At 34.5% G+C, this 22,252-nt stretch overlaps 1 protein-coding gene across 1 annotated transcript in view; it reads left to right on the forward strand.

The window, feature by feature from the left end:
• LOC143229261 (uncharacterized) overlaps positions 1–22,252 on the forward strand; it is a 94,020-nt gene that overhangs the window by 54,250 nt on the left and 17,518 nt on the right. The window contains exon 2 of the mRNA XM_076461372.1: positions 17,125–17,285. Coding sequence (XP_076317487.1) covers positions 17,125–17,285 — 161 coding nt within the window. The remainder of the gene's footprint in view (positions 1–17,124; positions 17,286–22,252) is intronic.

Below are 22,252 nucleotides of genomic sequence, written 5' to 3' on the forward strand. Positions count from 1 at the left end.
ACTTTGTCGAAACATGACTCTTTGTGAACGGCTATACTTTTTTAATTGATACTAATTTACTGGTTTACTTTGTCGAAACATGACTATTTGTGAACGACTATACTTTTTTAACTGACACAAATCTCCTATCTTACTTTGTCGAAACATGACTCTTTGTGAACGACTATACTTTTTTGATTGATACAAATTCACTGGTATACTTTGTCGAAACACGACTCTTTGTTCACGACTATACTTTTTTGATTGATACAAATTCACTGGTATACTTTGTCGAAACATGACTCTTTGTGAACGACTATACTTTTTTAATTGATACTAATTTACTGGTTTACTTTGTCGAAACATGACTATTTGTGAACGACTATACTTTTTTAACTGACACAAATCTCCTATCTTACTTTGTCGAAACATGGCTCTTTGTGAATTACTATACTTTTCTAATTGATACACATTTACTGGTTTACTTTGTCAAAACATGACTATTTGTGAAATACTATAATTTTTTTAAATGATACGAATCTACTGGCTTACTTTGTCGAAACATGACTGTTTGTGAATAGCTATACTTTTTTGATTGATACAAATTTACTGGTTTACTTTGTCGAAACATGACTCTTTGTGAATTACTATACTTTTTTGATTGATACATATTTACTGGTTTACTTTGTCAAAAGATGACTCTTTGTGAATGACAATACTTTTTTAATTGATATTAATTTACTGGTTTACTTTGTCGAAACATGACTCTTTTTGAACGACTATACCTTTTTAATTGATACTAATTCCCTGGTTTACTTTGTCGAAACATGACTCTTTGTGAACGGCTATACTTTTTTAATTGACACTAATTCACTGGTTTACTTTGTCGAAACATGACTCTTTTTAAACGACTATACGTTTTTAATTGATATTAATTTACTGGTTTACTTTGTCGAAATATGACTCTTTGTGAACGACTATACTTTTTTAATTGATACTAATTTACTGGTTTACTTTGTCGAAACATGACTCTTTGTGAATGACTATACTTTTCTAATTGATACACGTTTACTGGTTCACTTTGTCAAAACATGACTGTTTGTGAAATACTATAATTTTTTTAAGTGATGCGATCTACTGGTTCACTTTGTCAAAACATGACTGTTTGTGAAATACTATAATTTTTTTAAGTGATACGAATCTACTGGCTTACTTTGTCGAAACATGACTGTTTGTGAATTACTATAATTTTTTTAACTGATGCGAATCTACTGGCTTACTTTGTCGAAACATGACTGTTTGTAAATAGCTATACATTTTAATTGATAAAGGAGATATCAGGCAGATATGGAATTACTTTACAATTTTTATATCGGCGATTTTTCTACTGGATTTATTAGTAAGCCAAAATGAGCTGATATTCGTTCGAAATCTGGTCAACCTGAGCTCCCATTACACTTTTGTGAACATAGTGTTTAGTAACTGCATTATTGGATGAAATTTTGTTTTTAATGTAGATTATACTTTTATTTTTGAAACACAACTTATTTCTATTGGTAGTTTTGTTTTCTTTGAGCTATTTTAAAGAGTTTCAGCGTTAAACTTCTTCCAACTTTAAGCGCAGCCAAAATCAAAAGCATTCTAGTCATTTTATATGTTTTCAAATGTATACATGAAGATGTAAAGTAATGCACACAGTTATCACAGTATAGTAATAAAGTACCAACATAAGTAACCTCCTAGAATACCAATGGGTTTTTCTTTTCAAGTCTTTACACAGACCTAGATAATAAATAACTACATAGACAATACTGGGCCAATCGCTTGTTGTCGTGGCAACCGTTACCAAGACAACCAGTGTTCATCTTATCCAAAATGTCGTTCACTACTTTATAAAATTTACAAATTTAAGCTGATAAAAAGTTTTATAAACATTTGTACGGACTTTAGCGAAATATTATAAACCTGTGCAAACATTCACCTAATGTGCAAATTTTTATTAATAGCTATAACACAAATAACTTAAATAAAAAAATACTCAGCAAACAGCTAGTCACACCAGAGACTTTCATTAAAAGAATGAACAATAAAAACTGCTGTATGTGATACAATTCTTTAAAAGAAATCTCTAAATTTTCTTTAACCTTTATAATACAGTGCGAAACTATAGTTGAACACCCATTGTAGAGAAGTTTCTGCATGTTTAACTGGATTGTTACAACATGCACGAAACCACGATGTCTTCTCGGCTTTTATGACAAAGATAAATTCAAAGATTGAAATGGGTCTTATACGAGGTCATTATAGTACTTCAGAATCTAATGTATTCAGATTTTTCTTTATGTCTTTAGATAGGTTTAAGTTTCAGTGCAAGTTTTTGTTTGATTTCTTTGATGAAACAAAAATAGAATAGGCTCTATCATTTATCCGTCAACAATAAATTATAATCACCAAAATTACTTCTGCCACCTATTTCAATGTTGTTGGTTTTTAGTGTCAGCATCTCAGAAACTTTTGTTATAATGAAAATAAATTTCAACATCAGAAAATGTGCGAAGCATAGAGCATTAGTAGTAACAATTTGTATAAGTGTGATATGAGATAAATGGAAATGCATTTCTGTGTTATTATTGATAGCTCAACGTATTACCTTATATGACGTTGCGTGTTCTCTTTAACTTTGTTAATGGGGTGCATTGAAAACAAATGCACGAAGGGAAACATTAATTCAGGATTACTCTTTTTTTTTAACGAAGATCCAACCAAATATTTTAAGGCTTAAATCCGCTTTGATGTCGCTTGTAGGATAAAAAGCATTTTGTATTCTTAGCGTGAAAATTGTAGCACTATTAATGTTATTTAAAATATCCATTTAAGTAAAAATAAGAGAAACTAGTTGCTCAGTATTTTATCTAAGATACAAGTAATATTAAAAATAAAACCAAACCAGATGCCATTTGTCCAAAGGAACAAACTATAGGTACTCAATGTGAGCATTTAGTACAAACTGTTAAGCAAGAGAAAAATGGGTAAGACCAAATAAGAAAAACTGGCATATGTGGTAAACGTGCTGGGCTGTGGTTCAGAATGTCCATGGTTTCATGTTCTGTTACTGTAAAAGCAAAACAATAATAACTTACGCTCTGCAATTTTTAGGTTATGGGTGTGTTATATGAGTGGCAGTCAAATCTCACGATTCGATTAGAGCGATTCCGGTTTTTATGATAGGTGTTATTAACTAATTCCCTTCTATCTAGTTCAAAATTAGGTAGAGCTAAGCTGGCATTTTCGTAGCTTTGCGCGAATATCCGAACAGACAGATATGTATGTGATTAAAGAAAGCCCAATATAAATAGACCTAATGAGGGAAGCAAGAAGGAAACACGGCTTAACGCCACAGAAAGAAAAATATGCGCCTAAACAAATACACAAAACTTCGTTATATAGCAAGAATGGAAGGTACTGACAAGTGTAGTTTTACTATAATTTGATGTCAAAATATTCCACGATTACAAATGTGATATTGTTTTGCTAAATAGTGAAAAGGATCGTTCGTTCCCTCTTTGTAATCCGTTGGCCAAGGTGTATCCTATGCAATTATAAAACATAACTGAATAGCTAATTGTTACGTTTCACTAATAATTGTTTTTATTCCACCAGTAACTGTTTTATGTTTCATCAATAACTGTTTTATGCTTGAGCAGTAATTTTGTTTGTTCTAACAACACTTTTTGAAGACGTGATCACACACAGACCCAGATCGTAAAATTTAGAAAATAATTTATTTTTTACATATTTTTCACGATGTACAGTGAACTATTTGCTCTGTTCTATCGCGGGGATTAAACCTCAGAATTTAGAGGTTTAAGCTCTCAGTTCTACGGCTAAAATGGTCCGGCATGGCCATGGCGTTTAAGACACTCGACTCGTAATTCCAGAGTCGCGGGTTCTAATCCTCGTCGCACCAAACTTGCTCGCTCTTTCAGCCGTGGGGGCGTTATAATGTGATGGTCAATTCCACTATTCGTTGGTAAAAGAGTAGCTTAAGAGTTGGCGGTGGGTGGTGATTTCTAGCTGCCTTCCCTCTAGTCTTACACTGATAAAGTATGGACGGCTAGCACAGATATCTCTCGTGTAGCTTTGAGCGAAATTCAAAAACAAAACAAACCTACCGCTAAACCTTCAGAGGATACAAAGAATTGTTATTGTTTATAGGTAATCAATTGCTAAACAACCACGTTTAAAGTTTTTAAGATGATTTCTTTGACGTCAGTTAAGTTTCAAATACCATTATGTTCGATGCTTTTAATTATAACGTTAGTTTTTTGCAGCTTTCACCTTTAAGATGCATTAAAATAGGAATCCGTTTTAACAACCTTTGCCTCTTGTTTATATCAAATAATTCTGCTCACATACACAATTAATAATCTTATGTATTTTATTTCAAAGATAATATAATAAACGATAAATAGGAGTAATTGAAAGTTATAACACTTTATTTATTTGTTTACGGACTTACACGCTAAAATCCTGGGTTCGATTCCTGTTAGTGAACGCCGTGCAGGTAGCTCTTTGTGTAACTTGGGGTTAAAACAACAAAAACAGACATTATAGTTACCATCGTTACCTCGCACACTGTTTGTTTGTCTTGTTTATACCTAAAGACAAACATGACTTTACAAACATCTTAATTACACAATATCTACACATTTATTTAACTCTCAATCAGTAGGTTTGTTTGTGTTGGAATTTCGCACAAAGCTACTCGAGGGCTATCTGTGCTAGCCGTCCCTAATTTATCAGTGTAAGACTAGAGGGAAGGCAGCTAGTCATCACCACCCACCGCCAACTCTTGGGCTACTCTTTTACCAACGAATAGTGGGATTGACCGTCACATTATACACCCCCACGGCTGCGAGGGCGAGCATGTTTAGCGCGACGCGGGCGCGAACCCGCGACCCTCGGATCACGAGTCGCACGCCTTACGCGCTTAGCCATGCCAGGCCCTCAATCAGTAGGAGAAGGCTGTTTGTATAACAAACATAAGTATTATTTCAAAGTAGAATTTTCTGTGATCACTTTTAATTATTTCAAGATCACAAAAAAAGACAAGTTAAGATTACGAGCGCAAATAACCATTATAAGTTACATAAATATGAACCTTTTCCGCTAATTTCTTTCAGTAATTTCCTTTCTTCTATGGTTGTCTATTTTTTAAAACATGCCAGGGTAATATTTATCATCATCCGCTTTTAAAATTAAAAAGTATTTACTTTCCCCCTTTATTACTAAAAACAAGCCACAAACTAATTAGTCATTTGTATATTATAGCGTTGAATAGGTTTCTTTAGTGTGTTAGGCTGGTTAACAGTCATTTTTTATTATATTTTTTTGTTTTGTTTATTCCTACAGAGGCGCTGCGGTCAGTTATCTCTAAGGTAATTCTCTACAGGGAACAAAGAACCTGCTCATCTAATTACTACAACCTTTAGTTATTTGTTGACTAGATAAAATACTGACTCCATTAACTGCTACAGGAGAAAGTTTTAACTCTCCAAGTATACATAAATTTGCTACTTGGCAAAAGATACAAAATGTTGGCGTTGGAACCAAAACTCACAACCACCTACAGTGGACTTGAATCACTTTAATAGCACGTATTAGCTTCGTAAGATTTAAGTTTGTTTTGGATATTCGCGCAAGATTGGTACCTAACCCCATTAAATTGTGAATTACAACGTTAAAGTTAAAAGTTTATATTAAATTAAGATAACGATTCCAGCCGTAATAGTTAAGTGTGTTACCGAATTAAAATGTTTCTTTGTTTTTGTTTGTTTCAGAATTCTTGCGCAAATTACACAAAGAGCTATTTACGCTAATCTTTCTTAATTTTAAACTTACAGATCAGAAAGTTTAAGACTTAAAAAACGTAAACACAAGAATAACAATGATAAGAGAATATAATGGTAACACATAAAATCTTAAGACTTGGATTGAGACCACAAGCTTAAGCGGGAAAATGAATTTCAATTTGAGAGATCTAAGGGGGATCACCTAGTTTTTTGGAGTGCTTTATTGTGACCAAACAATAGGATTTGACAGTGGCTCTTATATCGTTCTCACATTTACAAAGTTCGAACTCACTTGTTTTTTTCAGTAGCTAAACGTAAGCCATGAACCTTCAGATTCAAAATATGGTTTGGTTTGGTTTGAATTTCGCGCAAAGCTACACACGGGCTATCTGCGCTAGCCGTCTCTAATTTATCAGTGTAAGACTAGAGAGAAGGCAGCTAGTCATCATCACTCACCGCCAACTTTTGGGCTACTCTTTTACCAACGAATAATGGGATTGATCGAGCATTATAATGATCCCACGGCTGAAAGGGCGAGCATGTTTGGTGTGATGGGAATTCAAAATATGAGCAGCTAATATTAAACCTCGCCTTGCTTATAAATATTTAGATAAACTGGGAAAATACTTAAGCTTGGAACTAAGCTTCTAAAATTATGATTTATTGTGCTTTAGTTTTCTTAACTAATCACTTTAAGTGTTAAGGGTTTTTATTTGAAGTTACCCAGCATTATTTGTTAGGATGAATCAGTTAGTTTTAATCAATATTTAGCCTTTTTTACTAATCAACGACGAATAACATTAGATGGCGCTGCTTCCCAATATCTAGGCCAACCGTTGGTATGTGTGTGTGTTTTTGTTTTTTTTTTCTTATAGCAAAGCCACATCGGGCTATCTGCTCAGCCCACCGATGGGAATCGAACCCCTGATTTTAGCGTTGTAAATCCGAAGACATACCGCTGTACTAGCGGGGGGCCCGTAGGTATGAGAGAAAAATAAATCATCGACGAAAATCTATCTATTTACGTGGGCGAGAGAGCGACAAAAGGACAAATAAAACGCAGAATTCATGAGTATAATCGCACAATTCAAAATAAAATGTTAAAACAAAGTTATGAATTTATTGCCATTAAACATTAACAGAGGCAATTATGCTTACTGAAAAAAAAAATATTTGTCAGTTCAACTCTTACTTATAGTTAATAAAAAATGTATACTTTTTCTGCTAGTTTCAGTAATTCACTAAATTTATTGGAAGTTTGCAAACTCCACGAGATAATTCAAAACATGAGTTTTTATCCAAGGAAAATGTCACCAAAACTACAAGTGAACATGAGATCGGCGATGGGCCTAATAAAGATTCACCCATTTCATATTAATGAAAATTTCTTACCTGATTACAAGTTTGCGCTTGCGAAAATCAATTAGGTACTTGCGTTCACATAATTATTTCTTTGCTTGAGAGATAGAAATCTATGTATTCACAAAATGTTTCATTGTTTTTTTAATAGAACAATGTAATGTAGTCTTTTCAGCACGGTAGTTTCATTGTTCTAACCACTCGCAGCCCTCTACAACAGTATGTCGTATGTTACTAAGTCAATCAACACTAAAAGTACGTCATATAAGGGACATCTAACGTTACAATTTGTACTGTTTTGACGCCAATAGAACGTGTGCATGCCATGAATCACGAAAAGAATTATGCAATCTGTAGGCTACAACACAGCATGACACTTAAACTTCAAAAACAACGAATAAAAATGCTTGTTACTCTTAATTTTGCTTTTATTTGCTCTAGAAACGGAACACTTTGTGGATCCTGCACAAGTACTTCCCCAGTATACGAAATATATGACAACAATTACTTTAAACTAACTTAAATATTTCCTTTACATCTCACTTAGGCCCGGCATGTCCAAAAGCGTTAAGGCGTTCGACTCGTAATCCGAGGGTCGCAGGTTCAAATCCCGGTCACACCAAACATGCTCGCTCTTTCAGCCGTGGGGGCGTTATAATGTGACGGTCAATGCCACTATTCGTTGGTAAAAGAGTAGCCCAAGAGTTGGCGGTGGGTGGTGATGACTAGCAGCCTTCCCTCTAGTATTACACTGCTAAATTAGGGACGGCTAGCGCAGATAGCCCTCGAGTAGCTTTGCGCGAAATTCAAAAACAAAACAAACAAACATCTCACTCGACTGGTGTTTAAAAAAGAGAGAAAGAAAACAGTAAAGTAACCTAGCAACTGACGTACAATAGGAAACTGTAAAAGATTTAAACACTTATGTTACGTTACCAGGTTTAAAATCTTCAAATAATAAACTTTGGTAATCATTCGAAGTATTATTTCTTTTTCGCCGCGCAGCGAGCAGTGGAATTACACTATGTGCTACGACTCCGGAGAATTACATGGAAATCGTGGGCTCTCCATGATTATTTCATTCGCTGCATCAATGTAAGAAAAAAATAAACAGTCTTGGAGTTTTCTTATAAGATACGAAAATAACGTCCAATCCATTGTAATTCTAAATCATCTTAGACCATCAGACGAACTTCTGTTTATTATAATGTCAGTAAATCCATTTATTCGATGAAAACAGACACACCAAAATAAATATACATTATTGAGAAAGACAGTTCAACAGTATGAAGGTTGGTTAATATATAACCGAGATGATACAGTTTTAAAAGATATAAATATCTAAAGGCAGAAGTCCACACATCTAAGTAATAAGAGTCAGAAGGAGTCTCGATGCGAAAAGAAACTACAATTTTACCTGAAGTCGAAAAATGGAACTAAATATGAGCATAATCGTTCCGTGGTACCTTTACAACTCAACTTTTGTCTACAGGTTTTTTTTTTAATGCTCCAAGAAAAGAAAATGGATGATTGTTTGTTTGTTTTGGGAATTTCGCACAAAGCTACTCGAGGGCTATCTGTGCTAGCCGTCCCTAATTTAGCAGTGTAAGACTAGAGGGAAGGCAGCTAGTCATCACCACCCACCGCCAACTCTTGGGCTACTCTTTACCAACGAATAGTGGGATTGACCGTCACATTATACACCCCCACGGCTGGGAGGGCGAGCATGTTTAGCGCGACGCGGGCGCGAACCCGCGACCCTCGGATTACGAGTCGCACGCCTTACGCGCTAGGCCATGCCGGGCCGAAAATGGATGAAATATAATTACATCCACTAAACTGGTATTATGGCGTTATTGTGGTGAAAACGGTATAATGCTGACAGTTATTGTTTGTTTGTTTTTTGAATTTCGCGCAAAACTACTCGAGGGTTATCTGCGCTAGCCGTCCCTAATTTAGCAGTGTAAGACTAGAGGGAAGGCAGCTAGTCATCACTACCCACCGCCAACTCTTGGGCTACTCTTTTAACAACAAATAGTGGAATTGACCGTCACATTATAACGCCCCCACGGCTAAAAGGGCGAGCATGTTTGGCGCAACGGGGATGCGAACCCGCGACCATCGAATTACGAGTCGCACGCCTTAACCCACCTGGCCATGCCGGGCCAGTCTGTTGTTGTTATAAGCACTGTCGTTATAACATTATTATTATTGTTATGATAAGTACTGGAATTATAGTGTTATTATGGTATACACTGGTATTACGGTATTATTTTGGTAAGAAGCGGTATAATGGCGTTATTAAGATGAGCAACGGTATCATTGTGTTATTTTGGTAAAAGCTGGTATTATATAGATACAGTTGTGAAAGAGATAAATATATATACAACAGAATATTATGTATTTATTTTTAAAAAATGAATGCGAACCTACCCAGATGCTGCTTGCTCTTTTCCACAGAACAGGTTTGCTGAGCACGAAAATTTCCACGAATAACGATGTCAATTTCAATAATTTCCAACTTGAATTTAATTTTGGCTTTTTTAATTCATTTGAGCTGAGGAAATCATTTATTTCTATGTCTGGAATAGTTTTATTTCAGAAATTTCAGAATCACAGAAACACATTAATATCTGTATACTAACCCAAAGTTGCAATAAGAAGTTTAAAAAAACAACTAGACTATCAAAGGTTACCTTCAACTAGGTTGTATATAGTCGTGCAGTTTTATAATAGAATCTATAATAATAATAACATACTAATGGTAAGTAAACAGTATTTATCCACATTTCCAAAAAGCTACTAGTAAAAGGCTTAGCGAAATCTTTTAAAATGAAAAACTTGTCAGTTGCTCCAAGTTCGTTGCAGTTCGGTATCTTGTTGTGACTGGAGATACAGAATCTGTTTAACGATGGTTGTATAAAAGGTTTAGAACTCTTGTATAAAGGAGAAAGTTTCATTCTGTAAGAAAACAAACAAACCAACATGAACAAGGATGCCTGTGCTCGAGAATAAACAAGCTCCTTTGACATTTTACATATGAAAGATCACGTGATCAAGTTGAAGCTGAATTGGAGAAAATAATGGATTGACAATGCTTGTTGATAGTTTAGGTAAAATAATATTTTGTTTACTCTACCGATGACCTACATTTTGCTTTTGTTAAATACACTTTTCTTTACCTCTTAAAACAACCACTCCGAAAATTGGCAAATGCACTAAAATACTTCCTATTAATCGTTATTTATAAATTACTCCAGCCTGATGAAAATGTAGAAAACACTTCTAACGTAAGGACAGTGAAATAAGTCCTTAAATGGACATGAGGCCCGGCATGGCCAGGTGGGTTAAGGCGTGCGACTCGTAATTTGAGAGTCGCGGGTTCGCATCCGCGTCGCGCCAAACATGTTCGCCCTTTCAGCTGTGGGGGCGTTATAATGTGACGGTCAGTCCCACTATTCGTTGGTAAAAGAGTAGCGGTGGGTGGTGATGGCTAGCTGCCTTCCCTCTAGACTTACACTGCTAAATTAGGGACGGCTAGCACAGATAGCTCTTAAGTAGCTTTGCGCGAAATTCAAAAACAGCAACAAAATGAACATGATTTACTGTGGGTTTACACATTTCAGCTACATTAAAAACGTTCGAATTTCCTTAGTTTTTAAAAATTATTCTTACGCCCTCTTTATCTCTTTAGCTTCTATAAAACTGGTGATAACAATTTGACTAACTAACTTCAAGAGAAATATAGTTGTCTGGCTCTTCAAGTCTGTAATAATGCAGGAGTTCTCGGAACGAAAATCAAATATAATGTTAAACAAGGTGACGATGTGTGGGTAAGTCTTATTCTAAAGACATTTATTTTTGATCAAAATAAAATATATAAATAATTAGATCATCACGTGCTCATAGATTTTTCTATGAGCTTTTCTAGCCCATTCTGAGAAACCTGCATAAACCATACAATTTTTTTTTAAAAAACGGAAGTTTGGTGATAGTTGTTTTCGAAGAGTAAAATAAAGATATTCAAACATATTGTTTCATGTAAGATCTGCTGCCATAGAAAACTTGTTTTCCAGTTCAATAGAGATGAGCATCTATATTTAGCCACGCCTTTAAATCAGACACAAAGGATTAACTGTGTCCCTCTATTAATGATGCTTACCGCCTTTCTTTTAAAGTTCATGTTACAGTTCGACCTTTATGAAGATTTATAAAAAGAGAGATATATTACACGAACTGTTTAATGGAACTATTTATCATTTAGCTATAATAGTTAGTAACACCTGCAAAATTAATTATTTGATTAAGAAATAGGCATTTATGAAAGAAGTGAAAGGCGTCTACAAAATATTTCCCGTAACTGATAAGTAAAAGAACAAAAGTCGAGCACTATTCCTTCATTTGTATTTTTACTGGTACTCCGTTTTATAAAAAAATATTAGAAAATTATATGAAATATTAAAGAGTTTGTAAGTGAGACTAGAGGATATATTATCAACTGGCAGAAGAAATTAAACTATAGCAAAATTTCAAAGAATGGAAACGTTGTCTTTCGGGCGAATTTTCAGAAATTAGTTTTTTTTTAAGTAAAAACTTCTTTTACGTTGTCAGTTTCACGACTAGAAAATAAGTTGCGAAATCCTCGCGCAATCGAATTGGAAATTAACCCTACGCAATGGGATTTCGTCAGACTCGTCAATTAGGAAGAGCAGTCGGCTTCGTCATAAATTGCCTACTTCTCTTGAATTACGTACACAAATCGGAGAATTTGGAGTCCGTGTATGTTGAATAGTGATGGTGTTTATAAGACACATTCTACACTCAGGCAAATACCGGTGGGAATAAAAACTTCGAAAGAAGTTAGAATAATAATCGAATTTTTCAAGACGACAAACTTGAGCACAGAGCATTTGAATGTATTGGCGCTGTTATTTTCACCACCATCATCAAGAGTGACAGTTGAAAAGTATTTGTATTTCTTTTTGCCGTTGTTGGTAAGTTACTCTAAATCTAATAACACAAAGATTTCAAGTAACGTGTTAATAATATATGTTATCATTAGAGAATTTTGCTTATTATCTGGCTTTAAAAAATCTGAAGAACCGTTTAAAAGATGGTAGTAAATTTTGTTTCTAAGATGTGAGGTCGTTGACAGAGATGTTAGGTTACTGCAGGTTAAACGTAGTCAGTCCTTATAAATTGAAATGAACATTAAAATATGTTCCTCCGATATGACTTGCCTTTTAACAACGATTTTATTTGTAAGATTTGCATCAACAAATCTATTTCAAACAAATGTATGGTTAGGCAAAAGGCAAACGTTTCAAAATCGACATTGGAATATCAAGTTGACCGTAACACGAATACTTCATACGTACTGTTCACCATCTCAGTAATAAACAAAGATTAATGAAAGATATGTATTTGAATATTACCATGCATAAAGATAAAAATAAATGGTATTTATCATGTGTTAAAACGCAAAAATTGTAACTGATAAAAATACATAAGTTTTCACTGTACCATCGCGGAACTGTTACGATGGTTTCTAGTAATTCTCGTTACATGTTTTTACATTGTTGTACTTGGAGAATTCATCGAAAGTTAGAGTTATTGCATAATAACATTTTGTTTTTTGCTTTTATGCTTCTAGATATACTAATTAATATTGCGTTGAAGAGCTAGTCGAGTTAAAATTACAGTGTCAGTTAAACCACCAAAGGTAAACTCATCACTATCATGTTAAGGAGAAAGACATGTTAAGATAATGAAACATAAGACTGTAAATCATGCAACACTAAATAAATTTGATTATCATTATGTTCAGTAGAGTGCCAAATTGAAATAATATTAGCATTTGAGTCATGTTAATTTATATAAAATTATTACTATTACGTTCCAGAGTAAGACAACTCATGTTATTCTAGACAAACTGATTAATATTTGTTGTTCAACGTCAAAGTATCGATAAGATGAACCATAACTGTCATGGATCGTGGTCTTATGTGTAGGTCAATTTGTCATGATTCATTAGAGTACTTCAGTTTACTGGAAAATTTACAAGGTAATCAAGTGAACAAATTTGAGACAAGTCTATTACATAACATTATACAAATGAAACGTCCAGAAGATTTCTTTTAGGCAGTATATCTGAAATTCTGTGTTTCGTAACACCGATTTGTTCTGTTTCTGACATTTTAAAATGTTATTTTCCATTGTTTGTTCCTGATGTTTGAATAGAGTTACAATGCTTATCTGTGATTGCTGTACCTAATTTTGAATTTATAACCGAGAAAAAAAAGACATCTAGTGAAGTATTACCCTCCACAAATTATTGGTGACAACTTACGACTGATCGAATAGTAGGATTTGACTGACACTCTTATGATGTGGCTCGGTATGGCTAGGTAACTAGGGCGCTGGACTAACAATGTGAGTTTCGTTGGTTCTAATCCCCGTGACACCAAACATACACGCCCTTTCAGCTATGGAGGAGTTATAATGTAACCATGAATTCCACTATTTTCTTGTAAAAGAATAGCCCAAAAATTGGCGGTGGATGGTGACTACTAGCCGCCTTCCCTTTAGTCTTACACTGCTAAATTAGGTCGGCTAGCGCAGACCTTGTGTAGCTTTGAATGAAATTCAAAAGAAACTTATAATGGCATCTACATCCCAAAGTGCGAAGCAAAATTTTGTAGCAACGAGACGCGAGCTACAAACCTTCAAATTCACAATCCGGCAAGTTAATCACTAGACTTCACCAGTTTCCAGTGTCCATTAACGTATATCATTTATATATAGTATTGTTAGGCTTGCCGAGCTTTAGTAAGAAAGCTTTATATTATTATTATTATCTAACGGTTCGATCGAAAACGCTAAACTGATTGATTAACTAACCATTTGCTCGTAACTTGGTTTACTGATATAGGTCCAATTTCTGTACTGCTGCATTAGATAAAATGATCTACCTCTTTTGATACAATAGTGTTGTCCATAGATTCCATCGAGTTTATATTGTGTCTTTAGTGAAGCTTCAGATTTATATACATTTCAGTTACTACATTTCCTGAAAGAAAAACAAACTTTATATCTGATTTTGGTTGTGGCATTCTTCACTTGAGTGCCCTTAATTTCTCCCGCAAATCGTTTCCTCTCTGAGCTTACCAGAAATGGCATCAGTTAGCAGAAGATGCCATTACTTGGCTCATCACGTGATCATTGGATAGTAAGTCTACTAGGGGACCAAACAACAATCTAGACAGCAGAAATCAAAGCTATATAGTATAGTTTTCTGATTTACTAAGAATTGCAACGGGTCAGTTAAGTGTTACATCTACAGTTAACTATTAACATCTAAACTTATATAATACACTCCTTTAGCAGTGAAACACAAGAAGGCGAGGAAACCTTGCGTGCATAAAATGACGAAAGGGCGGCAGTACGCACGTGAAACACAAATATTTGCCCAGCTTCCCGCAACTTGCAGTAACCCTATTATCTCTTGTATGAGTTAAGAAGGAGCGTTAGTTCTTGGATTCTAATCAGACGTTATTGACTCGTGATGCATATACAACGTAGAATATTTCTAAGTGCTGCACAGGATAGTTTTTCTTGTTTCGTGTTTTTCTTGGCAGATTAAGTTTTCTTTTCACTCTCTTGAGCCAAGTTTTTGAGTCATCTGATTTTAACTTGTGAAACGCTTCGACACTTCGACCGTAGTTCTAATAAAATACCTAGCTTGTAAAATATTTCGATACCTCCCAATGTTCTACCAATATAAATTACAGCAGTCTGTTTTACTTTGGGCCCGGCATGATCAAGCGTGTTAAGGCGTTCGACACGTCATCCGAAGGTCGGGGGTTTGAATCCCGGTCGCACCAAACATGCTTGCCCTTTCTCAGCTGTGGGGGCGTTATAATGTGACGGTCAATCCCACTATTCGTTGGTAAAAGAGTAGCCCAAGAGTTGGCGGTGGGTGGTGATGACTAGCTGCCTTTCCTCTAGCCTTACACTGCTAACTTAGAGACGACGAGCGCAGATAGCCCTCGAGTAGCTTTGCGCGAAATGCGAAACAAACAAACTGTTTTACTTTGTATATCTGTATTAAATAATTTTATATTCTAATCGAAGATACGCAACACTTTGTTTCTTTTCCATACATTTTGAATGCTTTACAGTATTTTAATAAATTACATTAATATTCTGATCCATTCAATGTTGAAATTGGATACTTTTCGATATTTTCATACATAACTCGCGATCGCCTGATGCATTTGTTTTTATATTGTATGTCTATTTGTACTTTGAGATAAGTAATGGCATTTTCCTGAATTTATTGTCCATGGTGAATACTTTTCGATAACGTAGAATAATTTTCGAACTTTCCACTGCTTAACATTAGATGTTTATTCCTCCTGTATTCATTTTAAACAGCTTACAACACGTAATTCCATTTATAACGCAAGATAATTTATGATACTGTGTCTCATTTATTGTTCACACTAAATATTTGCTATATTGTAAGATGAGCAATGACATTTTGTACGATTTATTGTTCATACTGAATATATGCTATGTTTCAAGATGATTCGTAATAGTTTTCTTAACTTATTGATTTCTTAAATCTTATTTGGAACAATTCTATATCTTGGTGTATTTTTTCTAAAACCGTGTTTTGTTTGGTTATTACCTGAAAAGTATTTCAGTAGTACTCCATCTAATAACTTTGAGTTTAGATAGATATCAGAGCTTCGTCAAACTCAAACAAAATATATTATAAACGTACCAATGTATTCGCATGAAGACAAAAAACAAATTAGTGTATAAGTTACGTCTGAATATATTTCAGTTACTAAACACTGGGGCCCGGCATGGCCAAGCGCGTTAAGGCGTGTGACTCGTAATCTGAGGGTCGCGGGTTCGCATCCGCGTCGCACCAAACATGCTCGCCCTCCCAGCCGTGAGGGCGTTATAATGTGACGGTCAATCCCACTATTCGTTGGTAAAAGAGTAGCCCAAGAGTTGGCGGTGGGTGGTGATGACTAGTTGTCTTCCCTCTAGTCTTACACTGCTAAATTAGGGACGGCTAGCACAGATAGCCCTCGAGTAGCTTTGTGCGAAATTCCAAAACAAACAAACAAACTAAACACTGTAATCGTTATGTACCAGACTTAACTTTCATAATGTTTTATTTCTTGTGAGATTTAATGCATTTTTCGTTAACAGAAAATGGTATTTTATTTTCTATTAAGGATTGCGCGTTTAGAATTAGCGTGACCAAACTGTATATTTAAGGATTCATTGTTCACGTTCCGCTTACTCCAAAACGACCTCCTTATTTTGGATTCGATGTGTTCTGTGACTGTGGAAGTGTAATCCCAAAATTCAGTCAGAAGAGAGTTGCGCAGTGGTTGTCGTTGGGTGCTGTTGAATAACCGCTTTCCCTCTAATCTGTTAGTTCAAAATTAAGAAGAAAACTATGTAAAAATAGTCCTTGTGTAGTTTTATAGGAAATTTTAAATGCAACGACGAAATTTTACAAATATTACAAAACGAAAATACCTTAACTGTGAGCTAGATTTTTTTTGTTCTCAAGCACGAAACTATACATTAAGCTATTCATGCTGTGCTCACAGTAGACTTGAAACCTGATCATTAACATGGTAAGCCCTCAGACTTGTCTCTGAGCCATCGAGGGCATATGAGCTAGTAAAAACGTGTTAATTAAGTATTTTTGTCAACAAATATTATGCTTTTCTAGTTCATTCTTGTGAAAAGTTTAACAGAACTTACTTGCAAATAAGCCTAATAAATGACAAGGTAAACATATAGTACTTTAAACCTAACATGAATTTTATTGTTTAAACGCTATTTGTAAACAAAACATTAAATTTTACATAACTAAATGAAATTTAACGTTTTTTAACAACAGAGTGCCCAACAGCTGAAGACGGAACAGACAGATTTGCATGCCCCACCCCTGACAGAATGAGTCGATACCGGTGCATAGATGATCATGAACTGTGCGATGGTTTCATTGATTGTCCTCAAGGGGAAGATGAAGATAGGCAAGCCTGTATGTTTTATAAAACGGTAAGCTATTAAATAGTACGTTTTTATAAACTTTAATACCTCCCGTTATGTAAACCAGGGGGAGTAGCATTGTATTAGCAAGTGAATTAGGCTTAATGGTAATTGAACCTAGTTAATGTTATTTCTTTATGAGTAGTTCTATTTTCTTGGATCGATCAAACGGAAATTTGCCCAAAAGACTGAGAACATATTTAAAGTGAAACAAATAATAATAATAATAACATGTTACGTGTTCATTATTTGTTGCATAAACCTTTTTTCTCACTGCAGTTAAATTTGTTAAATCACCTACATTTATTACTGTTTTTTCTCAGTTATTTATTTTAAACTCTCCCAGCTTTACTTATTGTTTCATATGGCAAATATTTTGTGTATAATAATCTCTTCATAGGATGTAATCTATTATTATAGTTCGTGAATAATGCCTCTAGTAATCACAAGACCCGGCATGGCCGGGTGGGTTAAGGCGTGCGACTCTAATCTGAGGGTCGCGGGTTCGCATCCCCGTCGCACCAAACATGCTCGTCCTTTCAGCCGTGGGGGCGTTATAATGTTACGGTCAATCCCACTATTCGTTGGTAAAAAAAGTAGCCCAAGAGTTGGCGGTGGGTGATGATGACTAGCTGCCTTCCTTCCCTCTAGTCTTACACTGCTAAATTAGGGACGGCTAGCGCAGATAGCCCTCGTGTAGCTTTGCGCGAAATGCAAAAAAGAAACAAACATCTAATAATCACATTGTATATCTTTTGGTTAGAAAGATCATTTTTGAAAATATACAGATGTTTTTCCACTTTTGACAGCATAAAGATGTTTGTAATAACAATTATATAACAATCATTGACATTTTGCGTGCAACCCTAGTTTGCTTAAAACATAGTTTTAAATTCTCTCTTTCCTATTTTGTTTTAGTTCTTGGGTCGCTTTTTTTCTAATTATTTTGAGATAACTGAGTGAAACATTACAGTAGTTAAGGTTTCCATCCTGTGTTTGGCATTTTTAAAATTATTTCTAATTATTACGGAGGATATCTCTTCTACTTTTAATTGAATCAATTTTTGTGTCGTCTTCTGTGGTTAATGTTACTTTTTGGTTTTCGTGGACAAAAAAGTTAAATTTTTGGAAATAAAAGTTCTACCACAGGTTCGTCGTATAAACGCTAGAAGGAGAGACATGGAACATTTATGAGATCAAAGTCAACTTGTTCATCAGTGTACTTATTTTGTATGGCTCTTTATCCTAGTAGTGATATCCTGCCGACATTTTCTAATATCCTCTATTTGTAACTATTCTCTTTTCAAACTAGGCCCGCAATCAGTGGCTTTATACTCCTAAGAACGAGTTTTGACACCTGCGAGAGGAATAGCACAGGTTGTCAGTTAAGGTTAACTAAGAGCCGCAATGACCAACTGGCCACAACATTTTAATGCTTTTTCCAGATCTATGATCCATTTCCAGTATTTTTCCTCTATCTCTTTTGTTCTTTCCAGTTCATAGCATATCGAGTTAAGCCTAGTCCGAATTGCCACAAATGGTCAAAGTTTGGTAGAAATTATTGTGGTTGCTACCGGTAACATCGTGATCGTCGAACGAACCAAACTGTTGAATGGAATCTAAATTCTATGATTTTTATATCTTACGAACATTTCTCACAGTGTAACTCATATTATAGTTAAAAGATATTCTATTATGTTAAACCTTACTTTTAACATTCATCGAAACAAAATCTGTTATCAACCGATAAGTACGGATCTTAGTTTACTTTGTGTTTCTTTGATACTTACATCATGTCCATATGATACCTTTTTACACACGTTGCGTAATATCATTTTCAATATTCAGTTTATTTACAACCGGGATTTTTTTTTCACTGTTAGTTTTGGTTTTTTCAATAGTGCTCATTTCTTTACACTTCTTGTACCATGAATAATTATTTTAAATTTAACATATACTTTCCTCTATTAGATAGTTGTGGTTTTCCTGCGTTTTGATTATTTTCAATTAAGTTATTCGCATTTATACTGTTCGTTTTCCTTCATTTTCGTCTATTTATCTGTATTTTTTTGTCTCTTTAGCTAAGTAGTTTACTTTACTATAATGATGATTAAAAAAAAACAATTGATAAGAATCTAGCGAGGCGGACGGGGAAGGTATAACTTATATAGTGCTGATTCCTTTTAACAAATTGCATTTTATTGAAACCCTAAAAATATAGATTATGTGATGCTTGGTAATTACTATTTTTTGTTCTATAATAACAATATTCAATTGGTTGTAGCAGTAATGTAGTGTTCCTAGCACTATACTTAATTAAACTGTAATAAGACTCAACTGATGATTGTGCTTATTGATTTGTTTTTTTGTTTTGAATTTAGCGCAAAGCTGCACGAGGGCTATCTACGCTAGCCGTCCTTAATTTTGCAGTGTAAGGCTAAAGGGAAGGCAGCTAGTTACCACCACCCACCGAAACTCTTGAGCTATTCTTTTACAAACAAATAGTGGGATTGTCCATCACATTATATTGCCCCAACGGCTGAAAGGGCAAGCATGTTCGGTGCGGCTGGAATTCAAAATCGCGACCCTCAGATTACGAGTTGAGTGCCTTATCCATCTGGCCATGCCGAGTCGGTTGTGCTTATTTACTCTTTTAATTTGGTGTCGGAAAACAAAGACAAACATCGTCGTATTTTAAGGCTAAAAGATGGCACATGATGTAAATAAATAAACGCGCATCATTTACTTTATTCTCACATAGTTTTACTGTTTTTACTCAAATATTCAATATTGATTTTAGTTCTTAATTAAAAAAGTAACTGGAAGGGAGGTTATAGATTATAGATAATACAATATAATATAATATAATGTAATATAATATTCTGGCGTTTTATAGTTTAAAACGAAAGAAAACACACACACGCGTCGGAGATGATATTTTTTGGCTGATTTACTTCTTATAACAGGACACAATATAAAATACACTGACTCTTATTTTGCGTTCCTTTACCGGTCATATTTCATTAATCCCTGTCACATCAAACATGCTCATTCTTTCCGCCGTTGGGGCGTTATAATGTCACGGTCAATCCCACTATTTGTTGGTAAAAGAGTAGCCCCAGGGTTGGCGGTGGTTGGTGATGACTAGCTGCTTCTCTCTAGTCTTACACTGCTAAATCAGGGACGGCTAGCGCAGATAGCCCTCGTGTACCTTTGCGCGAAATTAAAAAACAAACCAAATCAAATCCTATTTCAACATTCCATAGAGTATCTCAATAGTAAACAGTGGATGTCGTGATTAATTGTTTTGCCTTTTGTATATCAGATCAAGATTATAAAAAGCTAACATTGTGTAAGTTTTCTCTATTATCAGAAATAAACAAATGTTTATATTTCACAGAACAGTCAGCATTTACTGCGGCGACGACTCGCTTAAAAATTTGTAATCAATGGTTACTGAACTAATCAATATGACTGATGGAGCGAAACAGAATAAATGTTAAGAATTTCAGTGTTTTTAGGGTGGAAAATATATTTTTTTGCATGTAAGACTAAGAAACCGATTTTTAACACACATTTGAAAACAACAACAACAATAAAAGACATTATATGAATATTTTGCAATTTTAGAATAAGATAGTTTTATATTAAAACACACAGGATATGTTCAACATTGAAGTCATGAAAAGGCCAATTTATCTGATTATCTATTGTGGATAAATATTTATAGATGTGTTAATATAATGTACACATAAGAATCATGTTGTCGTTTCTTGATAATTCACAAACTACTACGGTAGCAAATTATATCATGAGCTCTCAGTTGTAAAACTAAACAGGTTAAATGTTACATAGTGTGCTAAGACAGTCACGTCTGCGAATAAATTTGTTCTCTAAAAATAACTGTAGCATAACATAGCTAATGTTGCTATGGTTACGTTTGTTTGTTTTTTACGCGACCTCTCTTTTGCGAAAACGTGCATATCCTAGTTATTTATTAACTGATTGAAAGTAATTTATGCATTAGAAATACCTGTTATTTTAATATATTTTTACTTTTTCCTAAAGCCAATGTTACTGTGGTAACGAGTCGTTTCTTCTCTCTTCTCCGAATTTTTCAAGCTCTGAAATATCTACCATATTATTTCGTACCTTTTACTTCGCACCTGTATTGCTTTCTTATGCTATTTATTTTCTAAGACCTTTTTATTTATGTTGGGTGACGTATTTCCTGCGTACACAAAGAAAAAGTTCCACTTTTTCAAAGTTGATTCATTTTTTGAAGTTTTTTTACACTTATTTATATTTACTACTCTTAAAAAACATAACAGAATAGAAAGTTTCAGGATTATAACGTTTTTAAATACTGTAAATTGATAAAGGCTTACAATGTTTTGTAACTGAACAAGAAGAATACCAGGCTTTTTTGTTTATATGTGTCAGGAAGGCAGAAACGTTTGTTACAGAAGATTACAAGCATTTCTAAATGGTCTTTCTTCAAGTAACTTTTATTTCGATGAAAAAATAGCCTAGAAGTTATAAAACTACCAAGAACTGGACAGGTTTAGTTGAGCTTAGTGGATAAATTTCCCCTTGTCGAATAACACAGTCTGGTTGTCAGTAAATCTAAATCCCGATGAATGCTTCCAGTATTAGTGTTTACCACGATTAGTGTGTAACCAAAGAAATAAATGTATGCAACATTATAATGCAACGCTTAGAAATTATCTGTAGTTTTGCAATTGCTACCATCTTATTTTCTGATCCCAGTCTATATATTTCTTATTCTGTAGAGTTGCTGATACTGTTGACTCACGTGTACAAAATATCTCTAAACTGATTACTGGCTTTGTGCTGTTCAAAAAGTAGTATCCGGATAACTACTGGCTTTATGTTTTCTGTTGCTAGAAGGTATCTCTGAAATGTTTGCCGGTTTTATGCTATTTTCAGAAGATATGATCTGAATTGTTCTTTAG

The sequence above is a fragment of the Tachypleus tridentatus genome, chromosome 10 (genome assembly GCF_004210375.1).
Source record: "Tachypleus tridentatus isolate NWPU-2018 chromosome 10, ASM421037v1, whole genome shotgun sequence".
NCBI classification, from domain to species: Eukaryota; Metazoa; Arthropoda; class Merostomata; order Xiphosura; family Limulidae; genus Tachypleus; species Tachypleus tridentatus.